At 38.5% G+C, this 20,696-nt stretch overlaps 3 protein-coding genes, 1 non-coding gene and 1 pseudogene across 4 annotated transcripts; 4 read left to right on the top strand and 1 right to left on the bottom strand.

The window, feature by feature from the left end:
* The first annotated feature begins 3,104 nt into the window (after positions 1 to 3,104).
* Positions 3,105 to 4,377, top strand: LOC140798674 (actin-depolymerizing factor 7-like). The gene is made up of 3 exons (XM_073152659.1): positions 3,105 to 3,317; positions 3,520 to 3,785; positions 3,865 to 4,377. The coding sequence occupies exons 1-3, from the start codon at positions 3,315 to 3,317 to the stop codon at positions 4,013 to 4,015; spliced, it is 420 nt and encodes a 139-aa protein (XP_073008760.1). The 5' UTR covers positions 3,105 to 3,314; the 3' UTR covers positions 4,016 to 4,377.
* Positions 4,378 to 5,722: 1,345 nt separating this feature from the next.
* LOC140798671 (probable histone H2B.1) lies at positions 5,723 to 6,703 on the top strand (annotated as a pseudogene).
* Positions 6,704 to 6,994: 291 nt separating this feature from the next.
* Positions 6,995 to 8,889, top strand: LOC140799361 (ATP synthase small subunit 6-A, mitochondrial). Its single transcript, XM_073153670.1, has 3 exons — positions 6,995 to 7,161; positions 7,256 to 7,298; positions 8,640 to 8,889. The coding sequence occupies exons 1-3, from the start codon at positions 7,041 to 7,043 to the stop codon at positions 8,641 to 8,643; spliced, it is 168 nt and encodes a 55-aa protein (XP_073009771.1). The 5' UTR covers positions 6,995 to 7,040; the 3' UTR covers positions 8,644 to 8,889.
* Positions 8,890 to 9,103: 214 nt separating this feature from the next.
* Positions 9,104 to 9,176, top strand: TRNAR-CCG (transfer RNA arginine (anticodon CCG)). The gene has a single exon. It is a non-coding gene; the product is annotated as a tRNA-Arg (tRNA).
* Positions 9,177 to 10,752: 1,576 nt separating this feature from the next.
* On the bottom strand, positions 10,753 to 14,865 carry LOC140799045 (uncharacterized). The gene is made up of 3 exons (XM_073153159.1): positions 14,120 to 14,865; positions 13,825 to 13,992; positions 10,753 to 12,563 (listed from the first exon to the last, which is right to left on the bottom strand). The coding sequence occupies exons 1-3, from the start codon at positions 14,756 to 14,758 to the stop codon at positions 10,860 to 10,862; spliced, it is 2,511 nt and encodes an 836-aa protein (XP_073009260.1). The 5' UTR covers positions 14,759 to 14,865; the 3' UTR covers positions 10,753 to 10,859.
* Positions 14,866 to 20,696: the final 5,831 nt, after the last annotated feature.

The raw sequence follows: 20,696 nt of genomic DNA, 5'->3' as shown, positions 1-20,696 counted from the left end.
TATTACGCTCATTTTAGGTACTATAAAATAGTTTAAAAATTAAGTATTTAATTATAAACTAAAATAAAAGTAGAATTATTATTTTTAATGTTATAAAAACAATTTAAAAAATCCTTTAACAATATGTCATATAAATTACCTAAAATATCTTGTGCAGTTAAAATATATTATTATTAAATTCAATGTTCAAATCCAAAAAAAAAAAAGAGAGAGAGAATATAATGAAGTATTGATATATATTTTAGTAGCATGTTCACAGGTCATATAGTAACAGATTCAAGTACGTTAGTTGAATTTTATCCTTGTATATCCATATGCATGTCACGGTGTTGGATGGATCGGTTTAAATATTTACAGGGCAAATTTTATTATGTAATATAATAATTATTTTAAAATGATGAAAATGTCTTCCTATAACTTCACTGAGGTCTAAAAAAAAATACGAGTATAATAGTTATCTTACTTAATATTTACTCTATAATAGTTTGAAAGCATGTAATTTTGCCATCTAGGTCAAATAATTTGGATCTTAAAACTTCTGGTGAATGTTTCAAAACCAAAAGCCCTCTCTACCTCTTATAACTCATTTAGTTGATACATGAGTCTTCCTTGTTTCTTTATTAACTTTTATTTATTTATTTATTTATAAATAACATTCAAACATCAAAAGCTCTCTAAGAATATGCATAAATAGGCAAAGAAATGTGCATAAACACTTTATTAGAAATTTAAGACTTATACACCGGATTTTGATATAAGGGCAGGGGCCTCATTTATTTAAATTTGCATCACAACCAAGTAACCGGCAAGTTGACACTAACAAGACATTGAAGAGAAAGAGAGGGATTTAAGCTTCGATCTTCTTGATAACGCCTTCCTTGAGCTCCTTCTGCGGCGAAGGGCACGACGGCCGAGCAGTCTCCGACGGCAACCGAGCCGAGTCCGTCGACGTCTTCTGCTCATCAACAGCTTCCATATCGGCTGCTTCAGTGCCGGAGAAGCTCTCGGGGAGAGTGAACACACTCTGTGATGCTCTCCTCTGGTGACGACTTGGCCTCTGAGACATAGTTTCTTGGTAAAGACAGTGTGTGTGTGAGAGAGAGAGAGAGAGAGGAGATAGAGAGAGAGAGAGGAGATAGAGATAGGCTTCAGTAAGTAGAGCTGCTGGTTAGTATGTGGTTATATAAGTCCATAGGTTGACCCTGTATACGTGTTACTAAACTATTTGAACATGTGAGATGATGGAGAGAAGTATATATATATATATATATATATATATAATTGATGTGATACCAATAATTGAATCCGTGAGTACTATCGATCGGTAAACCAACCAGCTGTGATGATAAAGTTTGACTATTAATTCCGATATTAAAGTCATCGGGTCTTTTCCTATATACAACTGATATATTAGATAAAAAGAAAAGTTATCGGGGTTTCTGCTATCAGTATATATATAACTCAACCAGCGAACTCTACGATGGTGAGAAAAAACCATCGGTTGCATTAACTAATAGACCCCACGTGTTCTCTGATGGTATTAAGGATCTGACTCATATTATGGTTGACTTAAATGCACATGCAATTATTTAAATGAAATATTAATATCCCATCTCGAGAATAATATGTGTGATATGATACTCCGTGTTAGGAAAATAAGACCGTAATTTATTCCTAAAGTTTCTTAAGTGAGTGAGGAGAGAGACAAAAAAATATATATATATTCAAATGTGCAACGATGGTAAAGAAATTCTCAAATTACTATTTTATCTCTAAAATAGTTTCCTCTTGTTTATCCTGTAACCTATATTCTATCTTCTCTCTCCTAATAGAATAATACATTTTTTTCAGATAAATTAAACTTTACTAACAATTTAATTTAATAATAAATTTTAACTAATTATATTTTAGTTTCTCTTACCACAATTCTCAATTTCCTTCAAAATAATTTTTATTTATTTTTTACTTTTTCATGCACTCATATTTTGACTTGTCTTACGCCATTGCTACCTTGGAATTACTTACTAAATATTTACTGATATCTTATAAGATTGTTGTTGTATTGAAATTACTTTCTGAGTGTTATTATAAACTAAGTAGCAATAGTGTCTTAGAAAGATGTATTGCAAAAGACCAAAATAATAATAATAATAATAATATAAACAATTTTAAATTGATATGACCGTTGACAATCTACTCTTAAATCTAACTTAATTAAGTTTATGCCACGTGTTAAGGCAAGTCAACTAGACATAAGTTCCTCCTCATTCGCCCCGGTGGGCCATGGCCCATCAAATACAATCTTACGCATCCCACGGCCCATCAACCGACGATGGTAATACCCGTAATTACGCAGTCAACAAGGATAAGATATTTATGTCTCGGGATACGAAAAGATTACAAATAAAAATTCGCGCAATTTCGATTAGGGAATTAAAGTCTTTTTTTTCCTACACCTTGTCACCAGGAAAAAGATCCTTTGACTCTTTCAAAATTACTCTTATGATTATTCAAACAAAAAATCCTAAAAGTTTGTTATTAAAACTAATAACTGTGAAAAATATTATTTATAATTTTTATTTTACTATATTTTTTTTATATACGACTAACTTAGACCAAGGTTATAATTTATGTAACACTACTCTTTTAACTCACAGTCATAGCTCACCCCACCAAATTAAATATCTCTTCATATACCTAATCATCCTATGCTATGCTATCATATCCTATCAGATCCATAGCAATCTAGATATTTTAAAAATATTTTAGTATTCTTATAAAATATTCTTTAGTTTATATATTTTTTTTTTCAAATTCGCTGGATTAATTATAAATTGTAATAAAAATAAAGAATCGAACTACAATATCGTGAAAAGTAAGTGTTAGCCAATCTAATTAATCACAATACAACTTGACAAAAATTTATGTGAGACAAATCTCTTCACAATTATTTCTAAAGGCGGAGTGTTAAAAGCGGAAAATAAGAAATATTCGGTGTTATTTGAAAATTTCTTTGTAATTTTTTTTAAAAAGAATGGTGGTATTTAAGATATTTTAAAACTTTTTGGTGTCAATTACATAAAAAAATCTCCAGGAAGAAAGAAAAAGAACCTCCACCGACCCGACCACGCCGAAAGCGATTCCATTCCATCTCGTCGCTAGCGTTTCATACTCACCGCTGTGCGTTCTTAGTAATATTTACCCTTTCCTCCGCACCCTCCGGTATCGGAATCACTTCCTCTCTCCCTCCGCCCAAAAGAAAAATCTTCTCTAGAATCTTACCTCTTCTCTTCGCACCGGCTTCCACGCTCGAAATGGTGAGTAATCGCTATCTTTTGTGTGATTTGAGTTCGATTACATGCTAATCTTTGATACTTTACTCGGTGCCGATCGATGCTGCTTAGATCTTCGAGATTGTATCATCTTTTAGGGTTAATTCGTCGATCATGATGTGATGTTGGTATATGTATCACGATCTGTGGCTATGTTGATTTATCTTTGGCAATTACTTGATCTTAGGCCAACGCGGCATCGGGGATGGCGGTGAACGACGACTGCAAGTTGAAGTTCCTGGAGCTGAAGGCGAAGAGGACATACCGATTCATCACCTACAAGATCGACGAGAAGCTCAAGCAGGTCGTCGTCGACAAGCTCGGCGAGCCGGCCATGAGCTACGAGGACTTCACCGCCAGCCTCCCCGCGGACGAGTGCCGATACGCGATCTACGACTTCGATTTCGTTACCGAGGAGAATTGCCAGAAGAGCAAGATCTTCTTCATTGCTTGGTAATCCTTTCTCTCGTTCGAGATTTGCTATGTAGATGATTTGGAATTGTTGTTGTACATGAGATCTTCCTTTTTGAAGGTCTCCTGATACTTCAAGGGTGAGAAGTAAGATGCTCTATGCGAGCTCGAAGGATAGGTTCAAGCGGGAGTTGGATGGTATTCAGGTGGAGTTGCAGGCGACTGATCCGACTGAGGTGGGACTCGATGTCATCAGGGGCCGTGCGAATTGAATTCTCCAAGTGTTTTCCGGATACTGCATTTGGGTAGTCTACTTTTCGTGCTCTATTATATAGCAATACTCGTTAATCTCGTATATTCTCGTCTTTCTTATACTTTTTATTATGCCGTCGGAGCTTTTACAGTGGGTGTTTGCTTGTAGAGGGTTGTCTACAATCTATTGCGTTGTAACAATTTGTGGAGGTGGTTACCTAGACAAACTTTTCGTTCCTCTGAGAAGTGTGTGTGGTCTAATGTTATATTGAGTCATTTGTGCAGGTTCATCACTTCTGAATTGTTTTCATCTGTTTGTCCAATATTGATTTGTAACCTGTGAATTATGTTATAATTTCAGTTATGCACCTGTTCTTCTTCATTTGCAATCTTGAATGAGGTTGGGCAGCTAGAAGTTTTGCTCTGCGGAGCTTTATTTTAGCTCAGGTCGGAATTTATGGACGTTATCCAAAATTTTCTTTTTGTCTGATTTGTAACTGATGTAGTGACTTTGGTGTATGGGTTCATGGCTAACAAGAGATGATGGTTTTCCACGTCTAGTTTTTGCCTTTGAAGAAAAATAGTTAATGTTTCTTTTTAAATTACAATCTGATTGCAATTAGTTCTTTACATAATAGTTGCTGGTTGTGCTCACTGCTATGGTTGGCTTGAATGTGTGCTATTGAAGGTTGTGAAGTTTTTATGTTTGCCCATTTACCTTGACTTGTACGGATGTACCAATACTGATCAGAGTAATGACATCCAGAAGTCTGACATCTTATGAAAAGGATTTGATATTGGTCATTGCTGTGGTTGATCTTATTGCTGTAGTAAAGCTTGTGAAGTTCTTAGAGTTATCTGTTTGCCTTGTTCATGAATGTAACAAGTAACAACAAAGGCTACAAGTATGGTTATGGATGTTTGATATGTTCTCATAACAGTTGTTGGCGTGGTCATTGCTATAGTTTGCTTGATGCTGTTAAAGTTTGTGAGGTTCTTAGACTTGCCAGTCTATAACCTTTTCCTGAAACTTGACAATAACAAGTGGAGGAATATCTCATGCGCAAAGTTGTATTAATGGTGTATACGTCAATAAGATTATTTTGCAATTCTTTTCCTTTGGATTCTTTAGGCCTGGTTTGCTTTCAGTTAAGTGACCTGAACTAATTCAGTAATCAATATTTTTAATATCTAATTAAGTTTATTTTAAAAAAAAATTAAGACTAACTAATCAAGTTCAAAACTTAGTTTAACAAGACCTTAACTCTTGCTATCTGAAAAATATTTGTGATTTCATGCAAGTTATTGGGTTTCTGCAGCTGTTACATGAGGATCATTTGTAATGTGATCATTGCATTCAAAGTACACTAGGGGTTGTCCTGTCTTCGAAGGGTCTAACATAAAAAATGAAATATCATTTGTATCTATCTCAGTGCAATTAGACATTAGTCATTGTCATGCTATTCCAACTGAATGCAGTGAAGTTTTCTTCTGAAGTCATTGGTGCAGTGTGGTTTACTCGCTTGGGGCGTCGTCGCAACCAAAGAGATTTGTGGATATCTAGCAATTTCCAGCTAACACAATCAGGTCATAAATGGAGAGAATGAGATAGAAAAAATTGAGTAGAGAATGAGATAGTAAAATAAGATTTTATCCTCTATTTGGATTATATGAGATAAATGAACCAAAGAAGCTCTTTTTTTTTTTATCTCCCTTTTCTTTCTCTCCTCTTCTAAATTTTTTTTATCTAAACAAGAAAAAATATTTCCTTTCGTTAATTTTCTCCTCTCCTCTCCTCTCCTCTTTTCCATTCTCTTCATCCAAAAAGAATGAAATATAAGAGGTTGGCATTTCACGGTTCGGATTCCCACTTGACTAAGCACGGTCGATTCGATTTGGTTTCAAAGTGGTTCTCGTCTTGGTATCCTCCAACTAACCAGTAACCAATCCGAGCGGGAGGCATCTAACCAATCAGATTCCACCTCCGTTCATAATTCATTATATTTACTAATCCCAGCCTTCACTTTCCTCTATACAAGCGGTTCGAGCTATCTTTTTCTTTTTCCTATTTCCCTCTCTAGCTCTCTCTCGATTTCCAATGGCGCCCAAGGCGGAGAAGAAGCCCGCCGAGAAGAAGCCGGCAGAAGATAAGGAGAAGAACGCCGTCGCCGAGAAAGCCCCCGCGGCGGAGAAGAAAAACCCAGGGCGGAGAAGCGTCTCCCATCCAAGGAAGGGAACGAGAAGAAGGGATCTAAGATGAAGAAGAAGAAGGCGAAGAAGAGCGTGGAGACGTACAAGATCTGCATCTTCAAGGTTCTGAAGCAAGTCCACCCGGACATCGGGATCAGCAGCAAGGCCATGGGGATCATGAACTCCTTCATCAACGACATCTTCGAGAAGCTCGCCCAGGAGTCCTCCCGCCTCGCCCGATACAACAAGAAGCCGACCATCACTTCCCGCGAGATCCAGACATCGGTCAGGCTCGTCCTCGCGGGAGAGCTCGCCAAGCACGCCGTCTCCGAGGGCACCAAGGCCGTCACCAAGTTCACCAGCTCGTAGACCGATCGGGATCTTAGGATGATCGATTCATATGTGATTTTCTCGATGTAATGCTTCTTTATCTCTTTTTTGGACATTTACTTGGATGTAATCTATATGGCTTTCAGTTTATTTTTGTTTCAATAGAATTTAAATCAATTGGCACGAAATATGTTTTGCCCAAATTGGGTTTAAAATTAATAATTATTACACTTATTAAAATCTATTCTAATCATGTTCAGATTGGATACCAGTTATCTCTTATTCTAATACTATCAAATTATTTTATTGGTGGAGAAGAAATTAAAATAAACCGGTTAACGGGTACGCTTGCATCCGATCCGGCTTCAAGGAGCAATTTGTGCAAACGAAAGTTTTGTAATCGAGAAGTGGACAGGGTTATCGGGTACTCTTGTATCCGATCCGTTTTAACTGATTAAGATCCCCAGTTGTCTCGCCCCCTTTTTCGCATCAGCAGTAGCGGAAAGGGTTGAGACGGAAGGAAGGATGAGGAAGTTTGATCCATGGCCGGTGTTCTTCAAGCGGGAGTGGAACCGCAACTGGCCTTTCCTCACCGGCTTCGCGATCACCGGCGCCCTCATCACTAAGTTCACCGCCGGCCTCACCGGTACAGTTACCCCCTTCCTTCTCTCTCTCACCGCGATCATACCTCGCCATTCCTTCTCCTATCTAATTCGTTCTCTTGCTATGTTGGTGTGCAGAGGAAGACGCCAAGAACTCGCGCTTCGTTCAGGAGCACAACAGGTTATGATCTCCCCCAAAACCTAGATTGACCCTAGATCTGCCTCTAAATTTGGTGTTTGACCGGTCTATTTTGGTTAGAATTCGATTATTGTTTGTTGGTGTATAAATAGTTTTTTACGAGTTTCATTTTAATTGATCTTGTCATTGCTGTTATCCTTATCCACGAGTTAGATGGTATGCCAAACTTTTTTTCCTTTTTCTTCAGACGATCATTTCTCATTGATCAGACTATTCATTTGCGTTGATTTGGATCATAATAGACGGGAAAAATGCTAATGAGGATTAAAAAGGTGAAAAAGTACAATAAGAATTAAATGGGAGTGTATTTGAAATTTTGTTGATCAGATGATGAATAACAAGTAAATTGGATTCATTCTTGTCATCTTTTAGTATTGTCTAGTGAGAACAACAGTGGCATGGAGAGTCAGGTTCCTCAATATTCTGGTCAATGAATTTATTGGGTGAGATATTTGTCTTCAGATGAGTTGTTCTCTTGCCAAGGCTATAATTTGCGACTCTTATTCATTATAAGTACATATATGCCCCTTTTCATTATATTTGACCATAATGGTATTGTAGAATTATTGTTGGAAGGAACAATTCTTGATGATAGAAGACAAGTTTGTTTAGGTATTAGGCTGCTTACAGATAAACAAGACAGGTCATAATCTTTGAATTACATTCCGGCTTATAGTGCTATATGGTGCTTTGTGGCAATTGGGTGGTAGGAGCAAGAGGTTATAGATACTGTTTATCCAGTAAGCAAATTTTTTTGGTGTCGATAAAATCCTGTTGAGCGAAAAAGTTGGTGACTGAACAACTGCAGCATAAAATGGTTTCTTCTAAAGTGATTAGATTTATGGTAGAGCTCTATTGATTAATATTCTCCTTCTTGTCTTTCAATGTTAAGCTAGCTATGGTGAGACAGTACTGATGGGCCACATAGAGTTATGCTGGTTATGGAAGTACTAAGTATGATTACATATGAATGGAACATGTGTCAAAGTTTGCTTGCTATATGCGCTAGTTGCCTTGAGATATTGGAGACGCACCAAGTATTATGTAAAAGTTTATATGTTACATCTTTTCATTACCTCTAGATATTGGCTTAGAATCCTCTCTTCTCTATTTGGCTGTTTGGATTTTCTTTCCTCATTTTTTCCTTTTTGTGGAGTTGTGAACACTATTTGGCTGTTTGGCTATATGTCTACATATTGCCTTTAGATATTGGAGTTCTCTATTTGGCTGTTTGGCTATATGTCTACAGCCTGTTCATGTGGAGATCTCCTTATATTATGTACTGTTTCCTAATTGACTGTCTAACACCAGCAACTTCTGTAGGTGAATTCCTCAATTGCCGATTTGGTTGCTGTTGCACAACCTTTCTGTGGACATGGTGGAGGGTTTCATCTATGTTTTCTTTGTAAATGTTGGGTACTTTTCAATTCAGAATAAGGACTTTATGGTTGCAGTCTTCTCATTTTCTAGATTTTGAGGGCTTTTGTGATGTTTGCTGCTACTGAAGTGCCACTTGACAATGCATGTGATGCTTTAAACTTAATATAATACTTGCATCAATGTGTTGTTGGTATTTTTCTGCTCACTGATTGTGTCAAGATGGTGGCTCATTCTATTAGGATAAACTATATTTTCCAAGAAAAAAGCTATATATCGTTTTATTTCCTTACAGTTGCAGCAGGTGACTCATTCTCCAAATCCATTTTGTGTTACTCCTGCAGCTATTATTAGGAGTCATTAGATGACAACACAGTCATGAATTTTTTTTCTCAAAATTTGATACAAAGGATCGCATAGCGGAGTGGATATCGCGTTAGACTCCGGATCTAAAGGTCGTGGGTTCGAATCCCACTGCGATCGTCTGTATGAAATAAACATGTTCTTTTTGGTTCTCATATTTGTGAATTTCCTATCAGATAATATTCACGTGAATTCAGATTTCATTGTCATGGACAAAACCTTGGTCCCTACTGCATTCGTCAGAATTCTCACAAGACTGTTTCACTGCTTGTTTCTATTTGATTAGACGACAAGATCTGTGGTGAGAGAGGTTTTTGGCATTACATTGAGACCTTTCGCTATCGAAAGATATATTGATCTATGTAGTAACAAGCATGCTGCTCTTAACAGCAGCAACATGTATAGTAGCACTAAAGTCTAAAGCCGGCATTCGTGAGCCTTCAGCGCCGACAATTTACCCTTACGCAGCCAGCAAAACTTTGCTCTTTTCTCTCCCTAGACGCTACCTCACTTTGGCACCCACCCACAGGCCACAACTACGAGCCCAGCTTCCCCCTTGACCCGGCTCGTCACCCTCTGTTCAGACATGTACTCCAAGTGCAAGTGCGGGTGCATCGATCGAGGCCGTTGAAATCTTCGAAGGAACTCCCGATCAGAATCTCGTCATTTGGACGGCGGTCGAATATTCTGATCGGATGGTCAAGGATGGGATCGAGCCGGACGGGATGTTGCCACTGCGGTCTTCTGGACGAAGGGCGGAGGTTGTTCGACCATTGAAAGAAATGGTTTTTGGATTGGTTCCTCAGGTCGAGCACTATGGATGTATGGTGAACCTCCTCGGTCTCGTCGTGTTAAGTCCTGCGGCGGACTCTGCGCGATGAGGGAGATCCGAAGGTTGGAGCCACGTCACCATGGGGACCACGTGCTGATGTGTCCTATATCCATGCTTTAGGCTTTAGCTGGGAAGTGGGACGACGTGGTGCACACGCGGAGGGGGATGAAGCGGGGAGAGATCAAGACAGTCCCCATGATCGAAGTGGACGGCCGGAACCACTCGCTCGTGGCGGAGGACGGATCGCACCGGTACTCGCGCGAGGTCCGCTCGATGACATATCGGATGGATCGGAGGCTGCGGGAGGCGGGGCGCGTGCGATCGGAGGAGGAGAAAGCGGCGCTCCTGGCGCACCATGGCCAGAGGGCGACGGTGGCGTTCGGCCTGATGAGGACGGCGGCGGGGACGACGCGGAGGGTGTGCTCGGAATGCCACGTGGCGATGAAGCTGATCTCGAGGATCGGAGTCGATTCCACCATTTGACGAAATTGCCCATCGCCGACGAGGTGAGTCCCAAATCCCAATTTCGTTCCTGCCTACCTACTCAAAGTTTACAATCCATTCTATAGTTTTGGGCTTTTATAGAAATTGCCTGCCACTGTTAAAAATTTATAATATCAGAGTGACACTGCATAAATTCTTATAACTGATATTATCTAGTAAGATTAACGAATGAACGTAAATGATCAAAGTTCCATTCTCTCTTGAAATGAAAAGTGAAATATTTGTCACTGAATTTTCTTTTTCGTGGATAGAAGAGTTATTTTCTTGTAATTTGAACGTCGAAATAATTTTTGAACTAATTAATATAGGCAATTTATACAAAAGAAAATATTCATGATAATTGCAACTAACAAAGAGATCTTGGCAGAAATTGCGAAATACCCACTTGTCTCTGGAGAAGAGATGGGGGATGGAACATTCATTTCATAATCTTGACAAATAAATACCAAGAGAATAAATACAGGGTCTTATATAGTAGAGAGATTTTTTATTTTACAATAAATATCATGCAAATTAATGTGCCTCCCAGGATTCTCCCACTGGACCAAGTCTAAGATTCCCTTCTCCAACACCCTTGTCTCTTTCATCAGGCTCCCTATGCAGAACCCAAAAGAGGCTAAGCAAAGGACCACTTGGCTCCTCATCTCTCCACCCACATCACCATCAATGCTCTCTATCTCCTCCTTGGCATGCTGAAGAAAAGAATCTACCAATTTCTCACACTCTTCCTCATCAGCAAACAGAGCTCCATCTAACACTTCCTCCTTCCCCTGCTCAAGGTCATTAGACGTCGTCCTCTTTCCCTGTTCCTTCTCCAATCTTGCTATCGACTTCACTTGAGCGACCTCCTCAAGGCACTTCACTGAGGAACCAACCAGCTTCTTGAATTGCTCCATGTCTCCAGCTATGCCTTCTTGGATCTCGTCCCAATGCATTCCTGACCCATGAGACACTTCCATTAGAAGCTCCATGGAATGAGGCACAAAGTAGAGCAGCTCCACCATCTTTGACAGTGAGCCATGGAGCTTATGGTAGCAGGCAGTGGGGAAGGGCAAGAACCAAAAGTTTGGCTCTGATTCTGCCTCTCCAATGTACTTCTTTAGCACATCCACTTGTTGTCTCAACTCCTTTTCCTTCTCTTTCAATGCCACTAGGTTTGAGGTTTGCGACGTCAAGTTTGTGCACTCGTGGAGAGTTCGGAGACATTGTGAGAGTCCTCTTCTTGCCAGAGTAGAAGCTCGTGTGGGTTGCAAGAGGAGCTCCACAAGGATGGAGCAAGCCAACCCCATGCAGGTCTCAGTGAGCCTTTCAATGGCGAAGGACGTCGGCGGACCGTAGTTCTCCCTGCCTAATAATATTGCCGCAGAAATGATAGCGGCAATTCCACCAGCCTGGCCATACATTTTGCTACGTCGGAGAAAGCTAGTGAAGATGATCCATGGGAGGAGGACTAGAAATCTCAGCTCCATAAACCTTTGAGAGATGATTGATCCCAAAACTCCATATACTGATCCTAGGGCTGTACCTTGAGCTCTAACATTGGCCAACTTGAATGTGGATTCTCTCCATGGGGTCACGGTGATCGCCACGGTGAGACCCGACCAGTATCCGTTATCGTTGCTGAAGAGAATCCCAAAAAGCACTGCAAGGCCTAAAGAGATGGAACACTTTATTGCAACCAAAATCCTCTCATTAGTTAGATTGAAAGAGCAAGTTGATTTGATCTTCTCAATTCCTAGCCTAGTCTCGCCTTTGTATGAATTCGCAGCTTGCTCGGTGCCCATCATCACTTTCTTTCCTTGTGCTGCCTCTGCAAGTGGTGTGCTTAAGTTTCCATTGTATAGAAGTTGAATGCAGAAAAGGAAGAAGAAAGATGCAAGGTCCTTGTAATTTTCAGGGACAGCAGTAGACGAATGAATGGTTTTAGTTAGTTTCTCTTTTGTCTCTGTGAAGTAATTTAGCCTGAGTAGTCTTAGGCTTATTTGGTCTCTTACATATAGCAGATTGTGTTTGAGTTGTTCATCGAAGCATTCAACAGGAACTGATGAGGTTGAAATTAGAGCACTCTCCATACCCTTCAAGGGCAATTCAATGGCTTGCAATCTATCTGATGGCATCCCTATCTGAGGTGATAAGAATTTAAAAGGTGGTCTCTCCCATTGTAGCTTTGCCTGTCAAATGAAAGATGGAGATTGGTTTAGCTCTCAAGAAAGAAAGTACAGAGGAAACTAATGCTTGAAAAAAAAAAAAAAAGAATCGAGTGAGCTAGACTCACTCTTGTCTTTTGCTTATTACTTGTAGAAAATGGATAAAATATCTACCAAAGAAGTACTTGTTTTATATTTAAAGTAGATATTATTATGCTATTTGTCAACAGTACTAAAAATGATATAGAGTTCTATCTAAAGTTTAAGCTATCAGAGAATTGATTAACTATTTAACTTATTTCTTGTTTTTCTAATAAGCCACAGGCATCTTATTGTCAAATGTGGTTTTAAAATTTCCAACGCCATAATTTAGCTCCACTGTTCAGGTTAGTGGAGAGAAAACCTTATTTTAATGTTAACAATAGAAAATATTATAATTTAAAAAAAGATACTGTATCTTCCTTAAAACACTTCAATATTAATCCTTATACTTTCGATGTACCATCTTACCCTAAGAAATATGTTTTTGAGGTTTACGCTTTGCATAATATTTTGCACTTTTTCCATTGAATCCCCCGTGAATATTGTGAGGTTGATATTTACTTATTTAGTGCGTTTTAATAAATGCATTGTGATTGGTTTTTTAAAAGGGTAGCTAAACCGTTATGTCTAGCATATAATTATTAGCCTACGGAACACCATAATAAATATGAAAGTGATGGGTATTAATTAGGTCCAATGGTATAATAATTAACCAATTTTAGAGCACAATGTGAAGAAGTTAATAAGTCATTGGATGTTTAAAAGTGCAAAGGCGAGTACATCACTCAGGTAAGTGAAACGTACAACTAGTTAAACTTTGCTCGATTTGAACCTTAGTCTAATCTTTCGATGTGAGTGAATCATATCCTCACAAATCTAACATGAAATCCAAAGGTTAGCCCAAGTTGCAACTGCGATCGATGTGGAATTTATTCCTTTTGAATTTCCCTCCCACTTACTTACTAGTGCGTGATAGCTACCGCACTTCGTAGAACACGAACACTCGACCCACGCCTTTCACTCACTACTAGTCTTTGTCAGCTCCGATATATGCTGACGAGGATTCCTAATTTGCTTATTTTTACCGATCTCCATGCATCTCCTCATTATTAAAAAAATTTTTTGGTATATTGTTGATTCATAATTCTAACAGCTTAAGTAGGTAGCTATATATATATATATATATATATATATATATATATTTATATTGCGAAGCAAAATTAAATCTTGGATTTAATCTTACTTGCTTGAGTTTTACATCTTGGAGAAGCTTATTGCTTGCCACGCCAAAGCATTTGGCCTGAGAAATGAAGGCAAGCATACAAGTAGTGTTATCCGCGCAGAAAGCCCCCACGAGAAGTCTCAGCCTCTCCATTGCCATCTCGGAGTATTGCTTGCTCTTCTCTCTCACCTACAAATAAGTTAGCAACTAAATTTTAACACTACATCTCAATACTACCAATAAAACTAGCTTATCGTTTGTTTGATCAAAGTAAAGAATAGAGAATTTAAAAAGGAGGAGGTATATAATTGATTACCTCATAGAATGCAAGTCGAGGATAAGGTAACAGCAAAGCAACAAGAGAGGCGACGACTCCCAAACAAGTACTAGCCGCGACGTGGACAGGATGCATGATGGCCTTTGCATGGCTACGATCTTCCATATCGAAGGTTGCCACGTAAATTATCACGATCTGGCCGAGGGCTATCCGCTTGGCGATGAGCTCCGTCGAGTCCGGCAGCGCCACCACGAACGCGCTGACCGCGACGGCGGTCGCGGCGGTGGCAGCCGAGAACCCGACGTGCTGCACCAGGAACAACGTCAGGATGGCCGGGAGCACGCCGAGGACCGTCCCGTACAGGGCGCAGGCTGCGCCGTGCAGCGACTCGGCGAGCGTCGCCTCGCCGACGATGAGTATGGTGGTGACGTAGGCGAAGGCCGGGAAAGTCAGCTGGCGGCGGAGGGCGGCGGGGCCGTAGATGGTGACGACCCCGACGACGGCGCACGCCAACGCCGTGCGGAGCGCCGACCCGAGCCGGGAGCGCCACATGGCCAGGGCGTGGTTGGGCGGGAGCTGTGAGGGTATTGGTATTGTGGTGCTAGTCGACGCGGCAACAATGGCGGTGGATTCTGATAGAGGAGAAGGAGGAGAAGGGTATATCGTATTCTGACTCATGCTGAGAAAAATCTAGAGAGAGAGAGAGAGAGAGAGAGAGAGAGTGAGAGGGTGGTGAAGTTAGGGTTTGGGAATGTATGGGGGAAGAAGTAATGCATGCATGGAGTGAAGGTGAGAGAGGAGTGGATGGGGGGGTTTTGTAGGGAGAGTTTGGATGGGGGAAGGAGACACATTGACCCACTAAACGGGACCTATTTGCATATCTGAAAGGAGAAAACCAAGTCTCTTTCTTTTTCCCAGAAAAAAAGAAGTGAATAAACGTGTTGGTGTGAATTAATATGTAAGTAGAATTAGCTATCCGTATCAATGGTGGCCACAAGAGATGCACGCTTGGGTCGATATATACGTACAATGGTGGAGTACCCACACTTAAGTTGAGATAGCTCCAACTCCGTGCGTTAACTGTTCTTAGAGATAATAGTTAATTATATACCTTTTAGTCTTATTGATAATATACAAACATATATTATATCTTATTGTTTTAATTCAATAAGACAGTGCAAGAAAGTGGGTGATATGACGTGGCGTGGTGCATCTGAATGGTTTGTGTGGCCTGCATGGGCCCATGAGGATGCATCAGCCAACGCAAATTGACCATTAGGGTTTGGAAGTTTGTGGGTGAGTTGGCCAATAAAAGGCATTGAATAACGACAAGAAGTGGATATTAAACTACTAGTATGAATTCATAGGAAAGGAATAGGAAATCCAAGTGCTTTGGGTACAAAAAAAGACAATGAATTGGGGAAAAAAAATCTAAGTTGAGTTCTATTTACGGCTCATAACAGTTGTATATTATTCTAACGGAAAAACACACAGGAGGTTACATAGTCACTTAATCCACATATGGTGGGATAAAGCTGCAATAGATAAATAAAAATCATATTTAGTTTTTTATGCAATTTGCTTGATAATTAATTTATTGATCCAAAAACTTCAATTTTTAACGCACTACTATTTTATCCTCAATATATATCATATCTTTAAAACCTAGTAAAGTAAAAAAAAAAAAAATCTCATGAGAAATTACCGTTCGAGCCTTATCTTATTAGCTTAATATAATCATAATAATATGGTTTTTAAAGTTACCCTCAATATTTTATTTAAGACGTTCTTACATAATAATATAGTAAGAGTAAATTTGACATTTTAAAAATATTAATGTAACTAAAAATATAATATTTCTATTTTGTTAAGCTAATACGAGTTTAAATTAACTCCGGGGCTAGGGCTCGGATCAAAAGAGGCGATAATGTAGGGGCTTTTTTTGCAAATTTTCCAAAATTATATTAGGTGGTCCGACCTGACAACATAGTGGTGAGGCCATACCTGACCTTAGGTTGTTGGAATAATTGCAAAGTCCTAATCCTAGAAATTAGCAGATACATGAAGCTAAAAAGAAGAAAAAAAATGGTCCCATAGATGAGTCGTGCCGGACCACCCAATAACACTACACTTATAATGCCAATTTCTAATGCGACAAATTATCTAAAACAGTGAAGGGTATCAAGTCGTAGAGATTAATAAGACATACTGTGCCTAAGAGATTAATAACACTTATTATACCTTTTTTTTTATTATTCCAGAACAATGCCTAATAGATCAATAAGACATATTGTGCCTCGTATTCTTCGGTACACTTTTTTGTTTAGAAAAAAAAATTAGTTTATTAATTATCCGCCACGAGTACACATTGCTCTTTTAGAGTTGGAGACCAAAAGTTGGGACAAGCCAGCTGAGGAACCTTCATCCAAAGTACAACCATATCCTAAAGACCTATTTAGATTTATGAGTCAATCAATAGCGTGATTTGTTTCTCGAAATATATGTGTAACTTTATAATTTTGATAATTATAAATTAGGTAAATAAACTTTTCAGTGGGCAAGGAGAAGCAATGTTGCCATTCAAAATGTTAACTAAGATTAGAGAATCAGATTCAATCCAAATATTAGTCAGATTCTCGTTCTTTATAGAAAGGAGAGTCTTCCGAACCTCCACTAGCTCGGCATAGAGAAAAAAATTGAAATACCAACATCAAACACCTGCAATAACAAAAGTATAATTAAGTTATCAGACCACAAAGTTTGCACCCTCAGTCTCAAAATTGCTCACAAAAGAGCCATGAGTATTCTCCGGTACATTTAGCTAAGGAGGTCATGACACTATGTAAAAAATACTAGTATTTTTATTATTTGGTCCCTCATTCTTTATAAATACAATATAAATAGAATGCTAACGGAGGCTCATTACGAATAATAAATAACATATATCATATCTTTAATAAATCTAAGTCGTGACGTACAACAAAGTAGCCAATAACCTTTTGGAAGCTCCACTCATGTATTAAATCTCGTGATCCTTGAGGACTTGGGAAGGGTCAAAATATGCACTCAATGAAGCATAGATGTACCTCATTGTGCCCAAGTTCGTTAAAGACAGTCCCTGGTGTTCCTTAGCAGAAGCAAGCATTATATATGTGCATGTATATATTATCACAAACCCTCTCTCTCTCTCTCTCTCTCTCTCTCTCTCTCTCTCTCTCTCTCTCTCTCTCTCTCTCTCTCTCTCTCTCTCTCTCTCTCCCCCTTTTTCCTGTGCAAAAGTCTCTGTTTAGGATTATGCCCACCAAAAATATCCCAGTGGAGTACCAATGCTGGTACACTGCTTCCTATTTCAACATTTAATTTTGATGGCAACTTTGAATTCAAGAGTTTGAGCTTGATCTCTGCCATAATTTGAGTACACATATACATGCAGAGAGTCCATCTCAGTGGCTTTCTCCAATCTCTTTGCTCATTATGTCTTGCTTCTACTTTCTTGACTTATTAAAGTCAACTCTAAGTGATTTTATGATCCAAGGGATAATTGCGTATGTTTTTTTCTTCTATAAATTTAAGATTCACACTTACCTTTTTAGCCATGTTAAGATCTATATGGACAAGTGAATTGAACATACCTTATCCTATTTCTCTAATGGGATTTTTACATAGTTGCTGCTATTGTAAAAGTTATCAAATATTATACCTATTACTACAATACAATGAAAAAATATTTTTTTATTATGTGAGACAAAAATTATCAATAAATATTTTATATTCTAAGCTTTAAAAAAGACAAAGTAATTTAGTTATTTATATGCATTTTCTAACTTTAATAATAATCTGTTTAAAATCTTTTTTTAAAAACTAAATAATCAAAAGATTTTAGTGATAAATTTTGATATTTTAAGTATGCAATGCAACATTTACAAGTAAACTACAAACGATCGACAAAAGACTCGTAATAAGGCAAGGCTCCTTAGAAAAGTATAAAAAAAGGATACTCTCAAGCTTGAAATTTCATCAAACACAACACTTTGTTATCAAATCAAGACAATTAATGAACTGTTGATGAATAGTGTAATTGAAATGAAACCCTAGCCACCGGTGCAACTTAAAATAAGCGCATACACACACACACGCGCGTCTACTTGGGCTTTGGGGTTGGATCGCACTACGTACCCCAACAAAACTCAAGCTTAGGGTTTGGTGAAGAGAGAGAGAGAGAGAGAGGACCCACCAAATCCTTTTTGGGTCTTGGAGATGAAAGGTGAGAGGTGAGGGTGGACTTAGGGGGCTGATGGTGGGATGAGCCGCCTTTTGGGACAAAATGAGCACCAACCCCCTTTGTCATCATCTAATTTAGCAAGAGTGCATTTCCGATTCAAGATTTTTCCAAAGTTGCTAGTGTTTATATTTGCCCTAATGGGATCTTTCAAAGAACTATATATAGATTTCATACCTAATAAGACTCGAGGCGAGGTGGATGAGAACTACGAGACTCATTGAGCACGAAAATATTGGTGGACGCCTGTAATCTATCGTGTATGAGTTTATTATACTACATTGTACAAGTACATAATTGTTATGCTTTATAATTCTAATATGATGATCATTACTGTCCCGTAGCTTTCTCAATAATAATGGTTTTATTATTATTTTATTCTCTTTTATAGTTTAGCAAGATAGAAACATACGTGGAGAGTAAGCATACTCCCGACAACTGGTGTTAGGCCTATCCTATGTATAATTCTAACGAAACATAGCTCATTGTGAAAATGATATATTCTACTACTTTCTTTTATGTAGGTAGCTCAAGTCTTCTTTGTAGGCCCAATAAGTTTGCCCTCAAAGTCTTTTAGGCTTCAAACTCAGGATTACACTTTATGCATGTTTGTCATATATATATATATATATAAGAAAGAGGGTGCATGAGAGCATTAAGATGAGCATCAGTGGCCATCTTGGCTTATAAATTCTAATATGTTTCTTGAATGGATGTATATATATGCCCAAATAATTTTGATCCACAAGTTCGGATCCAACTTGCAACGATTCAGGGATCAGGAGTATATCTGCCAACCTAAGGGAGATAAATATCTTTGAGAACTGAGAAGCACCTCCACTCCCCTGCTGCAAGTTGCAATTCTTAAGATTGGAGATGTCTCAGTGCTCCCTGGCTTAACTGCTAAAGGCTATAAATATAAATCTAGTGGAGTTTCCTTTGCATATATATCTTACGCTATATTCACTCCTCTCTCTCTCTCTAACCCCACAACGATTGTAACATCGAATCTGTCCTCTAAAATTCCTCATTATCTATCAGCTTATACAAACAAGTAATGTATATCATACTTTTAACATAATTCAATGATCTATAATCTTATTCGCACACCTTAATGCAAATATCTAATCGGAAGAAAAAAAATTCCTGAAGGCAACAAAAAGATTTCCCCTCTCATTGTGTTGCTTTCGGATTTCCGGGCTTTCGGCATAGGGAGATAGTGATCTTATACCTCATACCTTATCCCAAGTACATCCAATAATGATGGAGGACAAGCATGCTGAATTGTTCATGGTGCTGTGTGATTCAAACTGGGCTGGATCCAACTGGGAGAGGGGGGTGTGTGCGTGTGCTCAAAGAACAGAGATATGGAAGATGGTAAATATTCTCAGATGCTTGCAGAGAAGAGTTAAATAAAAAAAGAAAAAAAAGAAAGTAGGGTAGAGAAACCTATTAAGTGTGCAACTTGGGCTGCCCAGTGGGGTTGATCAGCTTCACTGTCCACGTGGACTCAACACTACCACTAGGTGGTGAATCAAGTTGGTCCTCAAGTTTGAGCAGGTGTGGATAGCTTTGGGCCACATCCAAATCTAATCCTCTGATTCTATTGGGCAGCTCTTGGAGAAAAGATTCAATACTTCAAAAATAAAAATTATTGTCTCAAAAATACCTTGAATTAAATTTAATGCGGTTGCGCAAACATAATCGGGAATAGAGAATATCCTATTACTTTCAAAAAAAAGCAACTATACTATCTCAAATGTGAGTATGTGAGTATTGCAACTTATTAGCATATATAATAATTCTGAATCATCTATATGATAGATTAATAATTATTATTATTATCATTATAAATTGGAAAATGAAGGATATCTTTTTATAAATTTCCGTAACAATGTAGGTGCTTGAGGTGAAATAAATTTGACCGTTGGTCTTAGTATTTCCAAACAATCTGTACCCAAATACAATAGAAAAGGATGGTCCTTGGCCTTGGGACTCCACTGACTCCAAAACTGGAGTGTTGTCCATGCCGACGATGGCTTGTCATACATTTTGGTGGCGCACGACAAATGGAGGAATTGGAGAGATCTGAGGCATGACAGAGACAATAAAAAGTATATACCTTGGTTCACTGAATCTGGTAGGTTTGAAGTCAGTGTTGAATCCTTAAAGTTGGTTTCACAGAGAAGATGGCATATAAGAATGGAAGGATCTAATGGATGGCCAAATAAGTGGAAGCTACTAGAAGAACTTGTTGGTTGAGGGGAGCTCAGAAGAAGTCTAGATACAAGTACTCACTATTTACCTCGAAAAAAAAAAGGAAAAAGAAAAAAAAGA

This window comes from Typha latifolia, chromosome 12, assembly GCF_019914945.1.
Source record: "Typha latifolia isolate L0001 chromosome 12, TyphaL0001v2, whole genome shotgun sequence".
Classification (NCBI taxonomy): Eukaryota; Viridiplantae; Streptophyta; class Magnoliopsida; order Poales; family Typhaceae; genus Typha; species Typha latifolia.
Note: the sequence above shows the minus strand (reverse complement) of the source record. Positions and strands in the feature narration are given on the sequence as shown.